The sequence below is a fragment of the Opisthorchis viverrini genome, assembly GCF_000715545.1.
Source record: "Opisthorchis viverrini unplaced genomic scaffold opera_v5_108, whole genome shotgun sequence".
NCBI classification, from domain to species: Eukaryota; Metazoa; Platyhelminthes; class Trematoda; order Opisthorchiida; family Opisthorchiidae; genus Opisthorchis; species Opisthorchis viverrini.
The window spans coordinates 1,269,158-1,288,548 of NW_008751766.1; the positions used below are offsets into that span (position 1 = coordinate 1,269,158).

Genomic DNA, 19,391 nt, shown 5'->3' on the forward strand with positions numbered 1-19,391 from the left:
TCTGAAGTAGAAGCATTAAGGTGTACGTTGCTAATTACGCGAGCAGCGCGCCAATTCCCGTAACAGATGCATGGACGCAGGAAAGCACCGAATTTCGCCAAACAAACAATCCTTTCGATTCGCTACACTGTCGCTGCCTCGCGGTAGATGAGATACATGATGGGGGAAAACAAGAGGCGACATAGTCCACCAAAAAGTGAAAGGCAAACGATGAAGCGGTTGTGCCAATGGCAAGCATTTGAAAGGCAAAAACAAAGTTGTACAAAGGCTACAACTGGCTGCGATGATTTTTCGGCAGTGGGTCACGCCAAATTTGTCCAGTGATTGATCTGAAAATTAGATGCAGATTGGTGAGGTACAGTAACGGTATGCCGTAGTGTTACGGTTCGGTCACGCAGCGAGCAAACAATATGATAATGCGGATTGTGGCAATACTCTATCCCCAGCTATGTTGCTTGATACAGACTCCTAGCACGGCGAATAGTAAGAAGACGAGAACCTCGGACACAAACTTTAATAATCCAACAACACACGATCAACAGGCGATGCCCGGAGCTTCCGAACCCAAGTCAGTGGAAAGAATGGTATCCTGTACGTGGTCGGATTTAAGTTTTCTTGGAGTATCAATAGGCCATTGATTTTTCATAGTTTGACCTTGAAGAAGGAGGGAGTTCGCTAGCACACATAAAAACAGCGTTTTCTGGGGGATATTGATATCCCCAACAATATGTTATGCTGCTTATACATGATCGTCATCTTCTGGGGGATATTGATATCCCCAACAATATGTTATGCTGCTTATACATTGATGATCGTCATCTCCCGCGCAAGTGCCCATCCTTCACTTTCGTGCAACAGCACCGGTCGCACCGTGGCATCATGCATTCCTTCCTGCTCTGAACTGCTATTATTATGGCGGTGCCACAAATTGTTTGGGTCTGAAGTAGGCCGGACGAGATACTCAATTTTCAGCCCTCGCTTCATCGGCAATACCGCCAACAAAAGCAATATAACCACTCAAATAGGCCTAGCATTTACTTCCAAAGTTTTGGCTAGAAAAACCAGGTCGAATTGTGCACCCATCCACTGCGCATTTAGATGACAAAGCGCCTCACAAAACCGGTGTTCCGGTTATCTAGATTATTAACGTATCTGGTATTTAGACGTAATGCGAACCGAGCACCATGACATATTCCACATACTACAGTTCATCGCAGTTCTCTCCGGGAAGTAGCTCGACTCTAGAGGCAATAGACAGTTTGTGCGATTCCTTCATAATTAGTAAATAAAAATAATCGTTCAGGTTTCGGTGCCCAGCTTCCGTACCATCCGAATGAAGCACAGGATTGCGAACCTGCCAAGCTGACCTAGCCTGGACAGGAACATCCAAAATACTGCGGTTGGGTTCGAATCACAGGTCTTCCGGTGAGTGAGTTCACGCTTTAAGCACTGAACCACGAAGGTGAAAAAAAGTGAGAAAGGAATGTTCCTTTTTGGTGAAAATCAGGAGTGTATTCTGCGTTAACTTTTATGCGTCCACGGATGATGGAGCTTAGAGAATGAAGAAGCGAAATGAAGAGTTCGGTACTGTCTCCGCTTGATTTGACAATGTCATAAAATTGCCGACTGAGCCAAACTCCGCTTCCAAGTCAAGTCAGTGGTCAATGTATCCATGACCTGCTGCGACCCGTTCTTACGCGTAGCTGAGCCCTCACAGCGCATGTTATAATTACAGGACAACCACAATTAACAATGAAGGCTTCGTCCTGTAATTGAAGCAAGGCTATGCGCGAAAGCTGAGTCACTGTACGGCTGCTTCATTCTTGTTGGAGATTGTCAGCCGTGTGCATCGTACGGACCTCCAGGGAGTTTCGAACTGACAATCTCCTGGCTAGTTGTCTGAACACTTAATCGTCCGGTTATGGGCGAGTGGTCACCAGTGTGATATACTCACACTCAGAATTCGGCGCAACTCATGCATCAGTCATGAATAATAAGCAGTGCATTGAACGTTAGCTGCATCTCGTAAGCTCCAACACAGAATTCAAGCACTGTGTTTGAGCATACGTCATTTCCGCTTTCCAAACGCTATGGACAGCAACTTCGGATGATTCATCAACTGCCGCAGTCAGTTGCGCCTCTGTGTTTACGACCCTCAGTTCCCTAGCTGAGGCTTCTGTGCTTGGTTGCTGCCCCAAGGATTTTCGTGAGATGCGCACCACCGGTGAAACCCAGTAAGAATGAGACAGTTTCACAGTTATTCTCGGCTTTTCAGCATAAATCGGTTTCTTTTACGGGACAAAATATCCATCGAAAATTCTCAAATCTCACTTGCCACCAATCACTTTTAGACTGATGTCTCTATTCTAGCGACTTTTTCAGAATAGCAGTTGTATCCGCAAGCTAGCCGCTGGAACTAACAGTACATCACGTTCGCTGGATGCATGTGTCGTGAACCAGCTGTGGAACTTGTCCATTGTTTCCAAAACTGTTCCGAAAAGAAGTGCCCTTATTGGTAAAAATCATGGGCCAATCAGAATGAAGCACTTTCAGCTCGCCGTTTCATGAGTATTCTAATGTGGCTTTGTGGAAACTTCTGTGGTCACTTTATTCACCCTATAAATACAGCTGCAGCAATCTTACTCTGTCTTCATTAAAGACAATCTCAAGGTACCATGCCTTCTGATATACCATGGTGGGCGGAACCGGAAGCCAAGGACCAACATAGGAGACCCAGCAAGTTGAAAACTGTCATTCCTCTGGCATCCGACACTCTTAACATGCTGTGCATTAAAATTGTAATCCAAAACACGCGGGCTTCTCTGTCGTCCTTGAGCATGGATGGTGAGCGGATTCAAACGTGCCTTGTTTCTCGAATCCTTTGAATGCATTTCCTGCGGATGGAATGGAACTGCTTACGTTCCATTTCAATTAGCTGTTGGTGCTAATGACACTGTTAGAGTTGAGGGCTGACCGAACAGTTCTTCATTTATTCGTTCTCAGGCCTTATTTCTTCTCAGCCGTTCTCGATTTGACAAGTAGTGATGTACTTTTGGAAACAGATTGTTCGATTGATTAATGTATGTTTACATTGATTTTGTGGTTCCTAATATTGCGAGTGCAGTCTCACTGATTTCTCAAACGCACTTTATTCTCGTTACACTGCGAGAACGTCTCTCGTATAATGAGGTCTTTTAGGTCCTTCTGAGTGTTGTGTTTGCGTTTGGTTCACGTGCTAACATGTCCGATCGGATAGCTGTGTAAGTCTGTGGAGTATTCGCAGTAAATCGGAATTCTCTTCAAATCAGGGCTATGCCTTGTTGATGGGTATAGTTGTAAACCGGTGACATCGTGCCAAGTTTACAAGCATATTTTCGACTTTTCGCACACTCATTTTTCCCTTTTTTTGTCCTTTTCGAGCAGCTTCTTGAACTCTTTGACAGCGAAGATCCCCGAGAGCGGGATTTGGTGAAAACTATATTGCATCGCGTTTACGGAAAGTTTCTTGGTCTCCGAGCCTTTATTCGGAAGCAATTTAGCAATATTTTTTACAAGTGAGTGCACCTCCTGGCATCTTATTTTTCCAATCCCTGAGTACTTCACCTCGTATATACAAATATTTTTTCGTTTTTGATGCTTTTTGCTGGTTAACGAGTAAATGCTGTTTCAACCACGATGTTCGACAACGTTCTAGTATCGGATTTATTGGTTTCAGCTTTCACCATCATCCCTCTCATCCACTTGCTGTTGTTAATTGGAACTATGAGCATTGCCTATTCACCATTCATTCTGGATAAGCTACCTTATGAATGTACTGGGAGCCCATCGTTATTCCTTTTCTCCATTTGCTGGTTCATTAAGTATGCTTCGTATGAGCAGACTATATCACCGCCCTATGGTTAAATAATGTTACTGGTAACAACAGACTTTGAAACATACTGCTTACCACCTACATTTCTTTGAAGATGGACCGAATACTTCAAACAATTGGTCTCCTGACCCTCTCTATCGCAATCTATGGAAACAAGCTATGTTTCGTCGTTTCGGAACCACCTGATTTTAGAGTTTGACTTCGGTGAAATATGGTTAACGGTTTTCCGATTTGTCTGGGAATCCACGTTGTCTTCATTAGTTAGTAGAAGCTTATATAAACCTGAGCTATCATAATTGTCTCTACAAAACGGATAACTATCTTAGTGTCTCGGTCCAATTAGATTCGAAGTAGGAAATTTTTTATATCTATCTAAATTCGTGTTTCGTCTGCACATATTCGTACTTTTGTAGTACATAATTTTGTGCTCTGTTGATTGGCGTGTTCCTTGCCTGGGCCCTTTATCCATCACTGGATATCATTGCGTTCAAAAAGCTCTCGGTATACTTCCCATCATGCAAACAATGGCAGTCATGTGGAAGAAAGTTCTGAACTAATCGAGTTGTCGCTTTAAGGACTTGTGGTAATAAATCCACTAGTTGTCCGCCACAGTATTGAATCCACCGATTCCGGAGCCCAAACTGACATGCACTCGCCCACAGGTAAGCATACTTCGACATATGGCATTTGTTGCGGCCAAAACGTTCACTGACTCCGTCCCACACGTCTGTAACACAGTTAGTAACACGCAGTTAGTTGTCAATCACCTAAACGTTGCACCGTATCTGGGCATCGAGGTCGAGACGGTCCAAGTGGTTAGAGTGCGCATTTACTGACCGGAAGGTCTGTGGTTCGAACCCGACATCTTTCTCTCGACTTTCCCTATTTAGGCTTGGGCAACTTGGCAATATCGCAGCCCTCGTGCTTCCTTCGGGTAGCATGGCAACTAGGCACCGACGGGGTGCTATAGCTGAACGACTAGACTAGACCAGTATCTGGGCTTCTCGCTAGTGAAATGAATAAAAATTAATCCGATTAAATCCCAGCAATCTGTTTCACATTTCTGTTCTCAACCTCCATGCTCTGTGTCAAACTGGGCCGCAGGTAGCTCTTGCTCACAAGTTTTCTCCTTCGACTGATTTTTGTTCTGTCTCGTAGACACGCATACAAGACCCGAGTTCGGTGATGCATCTCAAATTACTCGCACCTTACTCTTCGGGTTTTTCTGATGCAGTAGCTCCTGGCAGGTGACATGAATGCTCTTATTGGCTGACTAATTCCTGATGAAGCCTGTTTCGGCGGCTGATCCAGGGTTAGCGCTCAACGTATAGATAACGGTGACTTCAATTATTTTCTGAGCATCGTTTGTTTCTAGCCGGCACATGCGTTCACATGGTGTGATTTGGAAACCACCAACTGTAAGCCGGCCGTGGGCTCATTCGGACCACATGGCAATCAGTTGTTTATCGAGAGCTTCCACACAAGATTGTCGTTCATTTTGGAGTACACCTGTAGACTCCGATCACTGCGTTGTGCAGACGCGCATATCTATTCGCTTCCCCTTCTAGAATGTGTCATTCAATTCACCACCCGCAAGACGTCTCTGTATCTCTACAATATCGAGTTGAGTTGGCTGAGAAACTCCCAAAACTCGATGGGCCCAATGCTGATTTGGATGACGACTGGGAACAAGTGAGATGCCCTGATCGCAGGTCTTTGAAACCGTCCGCACGAAGGTGCTAGCTCGCCTCATTAAATACTGGATCTCGTCACGATCAACAGCCCTGAATGAAGCCAGGAAAACTATGCCGACAACAAACTTTCGTGATGGTGCGCGTAGATTCCTCGAACGCCGAATAATCAAGAGCCTTAGGATTGGCGCAGTGCTTTGGTGGATCGCAAAAGCCTGAGATGTGGGAAGGCTTTTGCAATGGTGAACAATCCTATCCTGTCCCAGCTCGTTCATTCAACTTGTCGGAGAAGAGTAGGTGTCAGTGAAATGATTTCCCAAAATTATTAAACTTCAGTCCATTCATAGCAACATCATCTTGAACAGTGTAGTGATTACAGAAAGGTTCATTCGGACCCCATCAATTCACGCTCTGGAAGGATTAACTGAATCTGAGTGGACATCAGTCAGCCTTTGATGACAGAAGTACAGCGTGCGATCTCATTGTTTTAACGCAATAAAGCACATGCACCAGCCGGTTTGTACCCTACAATCTTCAAAGAATGAGACGAATTGGTCGTAGCTAACCTAACAACCCTATTAGAAAGCGTCTGGAAAAAGGCGAAAATTCCAACAGAATGTAGCGCTTCGACGGTGATTTCCCACATTCACCGAGTGTGAAGATGTGATCAACGATGCCTCCATGCGGTCGAAATATCGCTTGATTCTCATGTGTCGAGGTTTTGCGTGCCACCATAGAACGACGAAAAATCAGTGACCCCAGGAGCCTCGTCACAACAGGAGGCAAAGTAAACCTCTCTGGTTACTACATTCAGTGCGAGTGTCATTTTTGAAAATGGGCCCTACAATCGATTCACTCCAGTTTTCTGGGACGGTCTCTTCCTCCCAGATAGACCCAAATAGGCTAGACAGGCACTGGCTGGGAAGCCCACCGGCCTCCTTGAAAAGAGCAGGTGGAAGGTCGTTGCGACCAACAGCAGGGTGATGCTTGAGTAGGAAATACACTCGGACACTTCTCAGACTGAAGGCTCTTCCATATTCATGGTTCACCTTTCCGTTGAAAGCCGAGATTCTGGGTCGGAGGTAGCAGGTTGGCAGCTGAGTTGCTGTTTGAAGCACTGTAGAGAGCGGCTCAAACGTTCTTGATAACCTAAGTTCATTTGCCGCACGGACTGGCATGCGCTTCGTACCTGCAAAGTGTAAATTGCTGCTACAGAACTAGTTGAGATCAATCCCAACCAACAGGCTTGCAGACGAGTCAATCGACATGGTAGATAAATTTGTTTGCCTGGACAGTTGTATAAGTCCCGGTGGAGTGACTGGAAATTAGATTACTTCTCAGTCCTGGAAGGTCAATACAACTCCTGCCAACCTCAAACACCTATGGCGCCGACATGACGTCAGTCGGTCTAGCACAGAGTTTACGCTGCGGCAGTTCTATCTATACTGCTTTGTGGATCAGAGACGACCTCTACGCGTGGAAGACATACGAAAGCTGTATATGTTTGACCGTCGGTGTCTCCGAAGCAATGGTCGGGCACATCGGATTCCTAATTTTAAGGCGGAATTCCACAGGGATCCTGCTTTATCGCTCGCAGTCAGGTGCTGATACGGCCGAGAAGCCCACCCCACGCAAGATTTGCCGAAAATTCGGGACGCTTGCCCGTTCGTCATCAAACCGAGATCTGATTGGTCGAAACTCTGGACCCAGCAGCCAATCACGACTCAGTATTGGCCGAATGCCGGTTGCTACTGGCGCATCTAGAACGCGTCAGAATTTCCAAAAAGTTATTGCCGCCTACGCTATATATATGGAGCGCTGTGCAAGTATTCCTTATTTCGTTTAGGGCGTTAATGTACCTTGTGCACCTGTGGCTGTTTTGGCGTGAACGCTAGCTTGGAAGCTTAGACCAAGAACTAAGCTGAGAAAAATACCGTTACTACATCAATGTTGACAGATACACCTTTTGGAAATGCAAACTGTTTTGGATAAAGTAAATAATTTTGTTGCACAGTCGGATCATCATCATCATTGTCAGCTGTAATAACTGCGTACTTGTCACACAGTGGCTGTAGCTGTCACAGTTTCGTTCACCGGTGATTCGGGGAGGTGGGTTAGGTAGCCGCGCATTGGACGCGGGAGCTGATACATTAGTGCGTGAATACAGCACTGTAGGTGGACTGTTTAGTGGGGGGATTGGAAGGGGAGCTATATATATTGAAGGCAATTGCTTGGATGCATGAGCGTCATTGAGGGCGCGACTGGGTCATATCTGACAATGTCTCTAACGCTTGGTATGTTCCATCTCGGTGTCCGCATTCAGGAAGACGGCGTGACCAGCGCAGCTGAGTTTCCTAGTAGTGGTTTTTATACTTCACTGCCCAGTCATTGTTTGACCGCCTCTGGCCTCCCTTGCACCCTTCACGTGGTTGTGCGAAAAGAGCCCTTCGATTAAGTCGGTCGACTGGCATACGCAGCACGTGACCAAGCCAGCGCAACCGATGCAGTGTGATCAGTTCATCTATCGAGGGTGAATTATTTCTCCCGAATACCATTCGACGTACTTCAGGATTGCTGATCCGGTGTTCCTACCAGATTTGGGGCAATGCTCCGAAGACATCGATGGTCAAATACTGAAAGTCTTTTGACGTCCTCGGCGCGCAGCGGCCAGGTTTCTGATCCATATACTAATATGGAGCGCACCGCAACATTGTAAATCGACCCTTGACAGAGAAGCTGGTGTCACGCCTATGCCACAGGTGGCGTAGGTTCGCAAAAGCTGCCCTGGCCTTCCCAATCCGGATGAAAATTTCATCTTTCGTGAGACCACCGGGACTGATTCAGCTGCCCAGGAAGACGAATTTGTCTACTACCTCAATCGGTTCATCCGCAAGCATGGTGCGAAGGTTCGAGCCCACCCAGTCTTGCAGTAGCACTTTACACTTATCAGGTGTGAAGCGCATGCCGAACCGTGAGGCGGAATTATTTAGAGTAATTAATATTGTTTGCATTACCACGAGGTCAGATCCCAGAAGAGCTATATGACCTGCGTACTCGATATATGTGAGCGGACGCCCCGGGAGCACTTCGACCCCACAGACATTAGAGGCTGGTAGTGAGTCTTCCATGATCGCATCAATGACGAAGTTGAAGAGGAAAGGTGAAAGAGGGCAGCCATGTCGGACACCACGTGATGTGGCGAACTTAGGCGAGAGCTTCCCGTAGACCTTCACACGGCCGCGGGAGTTAGCATACAGCGCCTTAAGGAGGGTCAAGAATTTATGGGGGACACCTATGCCCCACAGACACTGCCGTAGTGCCTGACGGTCCACAGAGCCAAAGGCAGCTTTCATGGCTGCTGGAAGCCGTGTCGCTGTTCCAGAATTTGTCGGAGTGTGAAGATCTGATCGATCTTGCAGGACGGAATCCAGCTTGGTTTTCACGGATTTGCTTCTTTCTCTGTTCTTTCAACCTTTTGTGTGAGGTCCGTACCTGTGAAGTGTAAAATGCTGCTGCAGGTTTGACTGGAATCGAACCCGAACGTCACGCTTCATCACCATCATTGTTATCAGCTGTAAGAACCTTGTTCTTGTCGTACAATGGTCTTAGCTGCTACAATAGTGGCAATAGCTCGGATGCACGAGCGCCGTTGAGGGAGCGACTGGTCCATCCGATCGATCTGGTATGTAATTTCCTTTCGTAAGTGTGTTTCATTTTACCCTGGAGTGAGTTTATGCATTGTAGCAAGTGCTATATCCGTGGAAATTTTTTTATCTACAATGATCATAGTGTACCCTCAGGTGTGGATGCACCTGGGAAGAATATCACGAAGCGGCTTTGTGCTGCAATGACTCTACCACGCATATATGTATGCATTTTTTCACGGGATGTGCGTAGCACTGCCATTGAGCAGTTGACAAACCTCGGTGCGCTCTTTGCAGTGCCCAAACCGTCAGATAACCACATGACAATGTTATTGTTAACGGTGTAGGACATGAGTCGCATTCGAATCCAAAAAGCGTGAGTCGGAGGACGTAACAATGTGTGCGCCTCTTCCCACGTTGACTTATTCTTGATGCCTTTACGAATGTTATCCGCCACAAATCATAATATTGGGGGTAAACTGATTGATCTTCGGTGTAGTAGAACAGTTATTCCGATTTGATACGTGAAAAGGAATTCTCGTTTTTACTATTAGATTGTCACGTGTACCTTCAGGGAGAAGACGGAAGGTTGCATCTCAGTCTTCAGTATCACGATGGAGAACATCTCTTCCACATTTGAATCGTTTGATACGTTGTTCTTGTTGGTAATCATCTTGATATTGGACATGGCGTTCTTTTAGTGCAATGAGATAAACCTTTTATGGCTGTTCACATGCGTAGGTGGAAGTATGAAAACAAAGAGCAATAGGCTGAGGGTTGTGGGATGCGGAAACTAATGGATCGGCTTTATATTCTGTCACGTCAAAATTCTCGGAGGTTATCGGAGACGGTTTGTTTTTACGGGTGTGGTGCACGGCGACCCCGCCACGTGGTAAAATAATCTTGGTGCTGTTTGTGATGCCTAGAATCAACGGTTGAGGTGTTTCTTGGGACCTGAAATGACGTTGAACCCACGACTGATTGCTTCCGAAGTTCGCCATCCTTTCTGTCAGTATGTGTTCAACATTCCTAGCAAGACTGAATTGAAAAATTGAGGTGCGTGTAGCTTCATCCGACAGGGGACATCCGAAATGCGGATTAAGATTAACCTTGACCCATGTGGTGAGTAAATGTGAAGGTAGCGAAAGTGTCTGTCTTAAATTGATTTCGAAATTTTTGAAACGTGAATCATCATCCGGAATCATCCAAATATGTATTTTAAGCTTTTCTCATCTGAAAGGGAGAATGTTTCATTTCATACTTGCTCGGGGATATTCGGGAACGCGTACAATTAGACGGGAAACCAAATAAACTGCTTAGTATGGGCGAAAATTGGTACTCATATTGGGACGCGGCGATAACTGAAACAGAGATACTGCCGTTTTTCTCCTAGGATCAGACTGCTTCGAAACACCATGAAAGTTGATAATTTTGAGCAGCGCATCAGACGTACAACGATACAGTTTGGACAACAAATGATCTGTGGCTAATTGTCCGAAGAGCCTCGTCCTTATCCATTACTATCTTCAGACTGAATAGGGTCATTTCTGGTCAATAGTGGCCTAAAAGCACCACGTAGTCTTATGCATCGTTATGCGGAGAATTCCACTCTTTCGACTCATCCTAACCATGTTTGTTCGGCAATCTTGTTAGAACTTAGCCAAAAAGCTCGAACTTTTCGACCACAGTCGTCTAGTCAATGATCCATTTATATCGAGTTATAAACCGTTGCTATCAATTACGAGGATTTGATAGAGAAAAATGGAAAGAACATGCTAGTACGGAGAATTTGGATGTTTCCGTATTCAGCGGGTGACAGGATTTCTGTACTGTCTTGAGGATCAGAATGCGACAGTCGGCCAGTTACATTGATCAAGCCTATTGGTGACAACTTGAACTTTTGAAGCACCGGTGCGTTTAGGTTTCACTAGCATATGTAGGCCTTTTCAGCTGTTCTCTGAAAGTATCTCACCCCACGTACGACCGCAAAATAAAAAAAACTCTAAGCTATGCCGACCGTTCCGTGATAACATACGGTAGGTTGCCTAACTCGCTGCTTACAGCAGGACGCATAAGCGGAGAAATGCGACCGCACGCGCTTCCTATCTTTCTTTGCTGTCCTCTTTTGACTTTACTCCAGCGTCACAATACTTAGTCTTCCGTGGGTCCCAGGTGTACGCACCTCAGCCAGACATTCAGGGAGGTAACTGACTGCACACCACCAGTCACATCCACGGCTGCGCTTTCATTTTCCCTTTTTTATAGAAAATTTTGGTGTTCGAACAAGCTGCTCTTCTGGGCACTTTTGACACTATCGTTAGTGGGCAGTTTAAGATTTCGGAATTTTCAATGAGGATTTCGTTCTGCAAGTGAAGTCATTAGTTTTTGAACCGTACTTTCGTGCACCTTCATGAGGACTGGCAAAATAATAGCGTTCTCTGCAATTTCTACTTAAACATTAACCTACTGTATCCCTGATATGATCAAAGAATTGGTAACCCTTCTATCCACCTCGAAACGTTCAAATATGATGGGAATTACCGGTGGTTTCAGCATGTCCTCATATTTCTTCAACCAACTTTCGAAAGTCCGTCCGGACTCAGCGTCGAAGTTGAATTCAATAATCCAGCTGGCAACAGCATCTGTCGAAGAAGTCGGAGGTCCAACCGTTTTTGTCGCTTCCGCGGACATACTGCGTATCAGAGACTCAGCAAGCCTCAGTTGAGCTTCTTCGAACTGTTTTTGTTGCTGAAAATTACTTGGAGTTGCTCTGCCGAAATTGACATCGTAGGTTCGTTTTGTTGCAATTATTGTAGCTTGCTGACGGCAGTGCAATTTCTTTGTCGGTTCATGGCTTCCTGCTCTGCCCAATATGGTATAGCAAAAGACACGATAGCTTCAGACGGCGTTTTATGGAGACAAAGGAAGATTATTAAAGCTGTATTTATAGGGTTATCACATAATACCCCGCAAGGTCGCGCTAGAAACCTGAGGGGGAGAAAGCCGTCGACCTACATATGCTCGATTCAGATTGGCTTACATTCTGCCTCCGTTTATTCCGTGACCCGTACGCGACATATCCATCCAATCGACGTGATGTCTGGTTATTAAGAGCGGCTGGTCTCTAGACACATGCTCACACCGTAAAAGCACGTCAAATGCGTGAAGTGCCACACTTCGCCGGCAAACATATGCTGGTATCACGCCTTCGACCGAATTGATACTCATGGGGCTTGTAAACATATCTGTTGTCTATTCCCACAATGGTCGTGCAAGAGTTTATAATGAACAGTCGGAATGTCTTCTCAACAAGACTTCAAAAATGTGTTCTTTCTTTTTGTTCAGTTTTGTCGTCGGGATCATCGTGGGATACATTTCAAAAAGCAGAGTATTGGTACCGAATTCACCTCTATAGAAAAACCTGTGGGCTTGTATTTTGCAGACTACATTTTCGTGTTACCTGATCATTAGTCCGCACGCTACCGCAGATAGTTTTTCAGGAATGGTCGCTGTTTCTGTTTTTGACTGTCAGGATTTCCACCCCCGCCATGTCAAACTGAAACTCCACACAAAGGAGCCCGAGGTCTGCTGAAATAGAACATATGTAAATCCACACATGCACAACATCCGCCCGCAATAATGTCATCCGACCGGTGATGATACGTTTGCAGCCGGGTTGTCTAGCTCTGTGAGTAAATCAGTAGCCACGGATAACACTGTGTTTCTAATATGAAGGTCCAATATGATTGCGGTACAAAATGATGTACCGGACCACTTGTTCGATCACTCTATATGGTTCGGTAAAATATCGCGATACCATCCCCCCCGTCTGTTGAAATATTGTGAATTTGCCCATGCTGGCTTGCAGAGCCTATTTACTCCAGCTGTGTTGCACTGAATTTCATTAGCAAATGTTCCATCCAACAGCTAACCATTTGATTTGTGTACCTATGGTCTCTCTGACCGTAGTTTTTGTTTTATCTCGGGCTCTACGACGAACGTTTTACTTTGTTACCTTTTCGTTAGTGATGTGATGGAATTTCTTTTCTGTTTACTATTGGAAGGTTCATTTACGAAACTGAATGTCACAACGGCATTGCGGAGCTGTTGGAAATCCTTGGCAGGTATGTATTCCTTCCGTGGTTCCTTGTGTTAGACGTAGATAAAGTAAGGATGTCCGTAATAACCGTGCACTGTGCTGACGCTTTTCTGAATCCAAGGTTATTTTTCTCCATGCAGTAGTTGACAGCAGTAATTGTGTATTGTGAGCATCTTTTTGGTTAAGGTTCTCCTCACTATATTCAGATGTTATGATGAAGCTCACTCCCTAACTGTTCGCACTATCCATTTCCAGCTAGTAAAAGACCTGTAATTCTGAGTTGAACTTTTGGTGCACCCCAGGATCACCGTCCAAAATTAGCGGGGATTTTCGGGATCCGTTGATCGTTCAGTTTCGAGTACGCGATTTGGCTAATTGTTCAGTAGCGTTCCGTCTCTTTGAATTTGCACTCTAGCCATCATCTGAACAGCTGAAGCTAAGGAGCACTAAGTCTGAAACACTGACAGGTCGTTACAGTTGGTTGGAACACTAATAGTGAACATCGGTGTCGGATTGCAGTTCATCTATGAATTAGTTTATGTAGACGCTTGCGAACGAGTTATGATTTAATGATGCATTTGCTGCGGCTTTTTGCCCTACTTGTGCTAGTGTTTAGTAGTGCTAGTGTTTTATTACCATGGTGAAAATGACTTTATGAGACATTTTTGCAATCAACCAGACAGCCGCTATGTCTGTAGGGGTTGCGCACTTGACCGACAGGAAGCGTTCGTATCCAAGGTCTGGTTACCATACGGAGCTTTGTCGCAAGGTTTTATGCCGTTAAACGATGTGCCCCATGGTAGTTGCATTATGTATTACTAGCACAGTTAGCGTTACCTTATCGTTGACGACCTTCTCTTCCTTTCAGTCGAATTTCCATTCATTCTGGTATAAATAGCCATGATGTTGCCAACAGTTTTTAAGAATTATCTACCAAGATAGTGTACAATCAGTCCGATTAAATGTACTGCATTGACAACCCCTTCTACCGGTTCACAGCATCATCAACGGATTTGCTCTACCTCTAAAAGACGAACACAAAGTGTTCCTTATGCGAGTTCTCCTCCCTCTGCACAAAGTCAAATCGGTCAGTGTCTATCATGCCCAGTTGGCTTATTGTGTTATCCAGTATCTGGAAAAGGACTCTTCCCTCACGCAACCAGTAAGTTCTTTCGATGCCTTTGAATGCCGAAGTTCCTTCGTTTAGGAATGTCCCAGTCTTCAATGTCTTCATGATTCATCTGTCTTATAACAAGCTTTACATAAATTTCTGAATTCATGAATCCCACTAAGTCTCATGGCTTTGTTACGAAAATATGGGCAGAACAGTTTTCAAACTTTGGTAATGATAGACCTTTCTGGGGATTAGTGCTACACCTTGTGACGGTTCCAATAAGGATATATCTCCTAACGCAGCGCTGTTATCTCACAGGACCAGCAATAACACTCTGGCGTAGGATCGAAGGAGGGAGACGGACCCAAGCAGTTCGACTTTCTTTTTGGCGGTCTAACTGCAGGCGTCTGTGGACGGTCAGTCTGACTGCCATGCTAGACACGAAGAACAAGAGTCTAGCGTATTGCCTGTAGAGCTTGGCAGATATCCTGCGGGGTTGACGGAATCTACGACACCACACCTGTTATTTTTACCTGCCTCCTAAAAACTACCCCTAAATAATACTAAGTCCTAGTCGGAGGATAACCCCGGCTAGCAGCACATATATTGAATCACACGCACCACTATTCAGCGCGCAGCCACTGACCTATCGCTACGCTCCACTCCGTTCCCTAACGACGCACTGATGATTGCTGATGAAATGCTTGCAATCAAATTGCTGGGCTCAGCGAACGAACTAAGGGCCATACCAAACACAGTTAATTAAAGCAGGAATAGAGAAGTGGGAATTTATTCCACAGTCACATTAAGATATTCTAAAAAAATGTGAACCTATGTATTGTAATTTTCAAAACAGCCCGAGACGTTCTCAAAAATTCGTGGCGCTTTGGTAGCGTACCACTAATACATATTTAATCCTTTCTATTTATTTGAGTGGAGGCCTAAAAATATCTAAAAAGTTTCAGTGTTGGTGAAGTTTAAAATTACAGCTGACATGAGTCTCTGTCCCCGAATTGGGTTGGCAAGTTTTATCTCTTGGTGCCCAAGCCGAAACGATAGGTTTCACTGAAGGAATCCGACGTGAATAAGTTCAGAATGTTTCCGAAAGTCCTCTAAGTGTAGCAGTACTTTTCTTCCCAAGCTTTAGTGTCTGTGCTAAGACTCGTGGTGTTTTCAGGTTTCAGAATAAGACTTACTTCACTGTCTTCGGATGACACACCTAACGCCGAACAGCTATAGTAAGCAAGAAAGTATGCTGTGTTTCGTGTTACGTTCAAAGTGGCCGCACCGGGTTCGATTGGCAGAGCACACTGTACTCAGCGCTGTAGCAAGGCTAGATTTTCGGCTGGGTTAGTTTGGCAGGTATGGATTGTAGACGGTGATTTTAGTTCATTTGTACTTGCATGGTAACACCTACCGAACCAGATAGATATTCTTAGCATAAGTAATCCTTGATCAAAGTCCGCAGTTTGTTCATCATTGACGACAGTCTAGAACACAATCCCCATCAATAACAGGTGACGGCTGACGAACCAGTACCTGTGTTGATGTTGAGGAGCTCCAGCTAATGAGTCTGTAGCCCAGAAGTTTGAAACTTATATCGACATGAAATGAACAACCCACTCCCATTATCTGATGGGGTTTTGTCCATGCAGAAATGGCTCTTGACCTTGTTTCTGGTGTCCAACGGCCAACCGACCATNTCCAACTGGGATGGACGGCAAAGTATGTCCTGTCGCGATGAATAGAGTGATTCCTTGAGTGTCTCAGAGGAGCATTCGGTACGAGCAAATGCTGAACTGACGAATGACGTGGGACTTTTGGGACGCTATCTAGCCATCATACATAGTCACCTAAGTGTAACCCAACCTCTGAATCCCGACTGCTCTTTTCTATGTCCATGCAACCTGACACTATCTAATTCGTCGTGCCTCCTTCGGGCGGCACAGCAGCCAGGCACCGAAAGAATGTTACAGCTGAACAAGTATTATTATTATTATTATTGAAATGTACTCATTTGCATACGAATTCGGTCTTGACAGTAGGTTCACCTTTAACCCATCTGAATCAGTCCTTTATGATGTTCTTGAGAAATTGAATGTGCTACACCAGCCGCCACCAGTTGGTACGATACTCGAGATATCGCGATACATTCTGTAGACGTAGCGCACTACTCACAAGGTGACTGAAAACTTCGACACCTCATGACCGGTTCTGCCCTTCTTAGGGCTCATTAGGTAGGCCCAGTCTTCTGAGTTTTTTTACAAACGTAAATCGAAAGTGCACGAAATTAGCTAAACAAACTGATTGTTTACCAATTCAATTTTGATGGGAGACTTAACTGGAACCCAGCTGAATCCCTTTTATGACATTGTTATTATTAATGGCGCTTGGATGACTGTCGATTGGGATTGAAGCCTATTTGGCTCTTTCATTCAATGTAATAACGAAACCTGCTTGACCGGACGTTGACTTAGTTTATCCTCAGAGACTGCAGAATCCGAGTGCCAAAACAGACGCATTATCTTGCTGGCGTATTTCGGGTTTCGAAAGTCCAATGTGAACCAGTGTGTTGACCTATGTGGATTGGTGTTTGGACAATAAAATTAGCAAGATTGAATAGAGCGCGAAACAATGAAGTTTTGGACGCGGGAGTACAAGTGGTGAGCATGTACATGTTTCGAACTTATACTACGGACGAAAGAAGAAGCAGGCGATGAGAAATGTAGTAATGAAAGTTGGTCGGATCAAGCAGTTTGCTGAAAACGGAGGTAGCGTGAGCAGGCTAAAGTTGGTGTTTACTGGTGACGGATTGTGAATTCGCCGTGCCAATGTTATCTGAGAACGAGTAAGATCAGGGTTAAAGGCGTGAATCGTAAATTTACTGCCCGGTCGCTCATGCCCTATCGGGAAAGTTTTCATCACTGTTGACACATGCTTCTCTGCGGTACAACCACAAGGTTTATTTAATTGTATTTGAAGAAGATGGGTGAGTGCTGACCCATTGCAAGCATTTTGAGAGTGCTCTGAGTGCTCACTCAGGCAGTTTGGAAAAAAAACTGACAGCACAAAGGCCAATGACATCGATTAGCCGCCATTTTTCCAATGTCTTCAACAAACTGCAGGGATAATCCCATCCTTGAAGGCGGACTACGTCAACATCACTTAAATTCATAATGTTTTTTCATACCTTTCTCCGAAGTCTTACGATTCCCGGGTTCACTCACTTCTCAATGGCGGGGCGTGGTGTGCTCGTTTACCGTAGACCTGAAAAGCGACAGCGGCAATGTGTAATCGGGGTCCACGGGGGTGTCCCGTAATGACAGAAAACAGCGATTGACTCTCACCACCGACAAATGATGGTCATATAGTAGACGTGCATCCAAGATTGATTTGTTGTCGGGCACCACTTTGTCGAGCGATTTCCGTCGTTTCGGAAACAGTCCGTGATTGTTATATGCTTGAAACAGACGCTACTTGTTTTCTGCGCATCTCGTATCCAACCCAAGGTGATCACTCAATTGAGCCTCAGCAGCGTTTCGTCTACCTTCCTGAGCGTTCATGTCACCACCACCCACAAAGTCGTCTGGGCTTTTAGCCTCTAGTGAAACATCACGCCTTTACACGGTGTTAGGAGTTTTGCTTGTGGTACAGTGCCATCAGACCCACTCCACCACTGAATATCAAACCAAACAGTAGAACTGCTTGTATCTTGGAGAAATATCCCAGCCGATCCAAAACGTAAGTTGGTCCGACTAATGATCAGACGTCAACTAGCAGTGAGCTTGCCAGCCGACGTGAAGCCTAATGAAATCCGAATGCTAAGGAAATGGAGGAGGTACATAAAGCCTGGAATGTTTGGAGATTGGAAGTAAAAGAGACTTGGAAACCTTGAAGATTATTTCAGTTGATTTGGGTGACCGGTCCCTAAAAACCTGTCAGCGACGCCATCGAGGATCAGAATGAAGCGGTCATCTTGAATAAAGAAGCACCCTTCGACAGTTGAGCCTTACGCAGCAATTCTCGTAGCCACCGACTGCCACTTATCTGGAGCCTAAGGCTGATGTGGAACCCTGGACGGTGAACGTGGAACCCCTACGGTCTCAGAGGTTTATGGTTGTACCACCGGGCTTCTGATCCGGATGACCCTCCATCAGCATGGTTCAAAGATGGAGATGAAGTCCTTAGCCAGCGCTTATCTGACATGTATGCATGCATTTGAGTGAAAGACACTGTCCCCGATAATTGGGGAGGATCATTACTAGTGTCCATTTTCAAAAACGGAACTCGTAACGAGTGCGGTTACCAAAGGTGGGTCACTTTGAACTCGGTCATAACAGGATTGTTGGCGTCACTTGTGCCTCGTTGTCTTATGATTGATCGGGAGATACTGACTTGAGAGCAGCAAGCAGATTGGCGTCGTGGTAGGGGTCGCGTTTCCAAGATCTTAACACCCTCTCAGGTGCTAGAACAACACCATACGTACAGAGGAGCCACAATTTTAGAATCCCTGAGTTTCAAAGACGCATTCGACTCGGTTGGCCGGTTTGTTCTCTTTAACACGCAAAAGTCAAAAGTGTGACCAGAAAGAGGGTCGAAAGTGAACTCCGTAATTGAGGCCGCGGCTGCGTCAGCTGAGGAAACAGGAGACCCACGAGTACTGACGGCTGCTGTCTGGATATGCAGTTTCTGAGTCAGTGATTCAATGAGCTTCAGTGACGCTTCTTCAAACTGCTTTTGTTGCTGCTGCAATAGTTCTCGGTGCTGATCAAATCCGATTGACATCGTGGGTTCCCGTTCGCCAATTGTTGTAACGGTTGTAACGCCACCTGTGGCGTAGGCGTGACATCAGCTTCTCTCTCAAGGGTCGAGTTTACAATGCTGCGGTGCGCTCCATACTACTATATGGATCAGGAACCTGGCCGCTGCGCGTCGAGGACGTAAAAAGTCTTTCAGTGTTTGACCATCGATG

General features: G+C 45.4%; 2 protein-coding genes across 2 annotated transcripts in view; one reads left to right on the top strand and one right to left on the bottom strand.

Moving 5' to 3' along the window:
- The window catches only part of T265_05701 (hypothetical protein), a gene marked incomplete at both ends in the record, with an annotated part of 91,863 nt that overhangs the window by 39,523 nt on the left and 32,949 nt on the right, over positions 1-19,391 (top strand). The window contains 3 exons of the mRNA XM_009170770.1: positions 3,421-3,554; positions 13,271-13,330; positions 14,305-14,467. Of these exons, the coding sequence (XP_009169034.1) occupies positions 3,421-3,554; positions 13,271-13,330; positions 14,305-14,467 (357 nt within the window). The remainder of the gene's footprint in view (positions 1-3,420; positions 3,555-13,270; positions 13,331-14,304; positions 14,468-19,391) is intronic.
- Positions 11,670-19,391, bottom strand: part of T265_05702 (hypothetical protein) — a gene marked incomplete at both ends in the record, with an annotated part of 15,450 nt that continues 7,728 nt past the window's right edge. The window contains one exon of the mRNA XM_009170771.1: positions 11,670-12,069. Within this exon, the coding sequence (XP_009169035.1) occupies positions 11,670-12,069 (400 nt within the window). The remainder of the gene's footprint in view (positions 12,070-19,391) is intronic.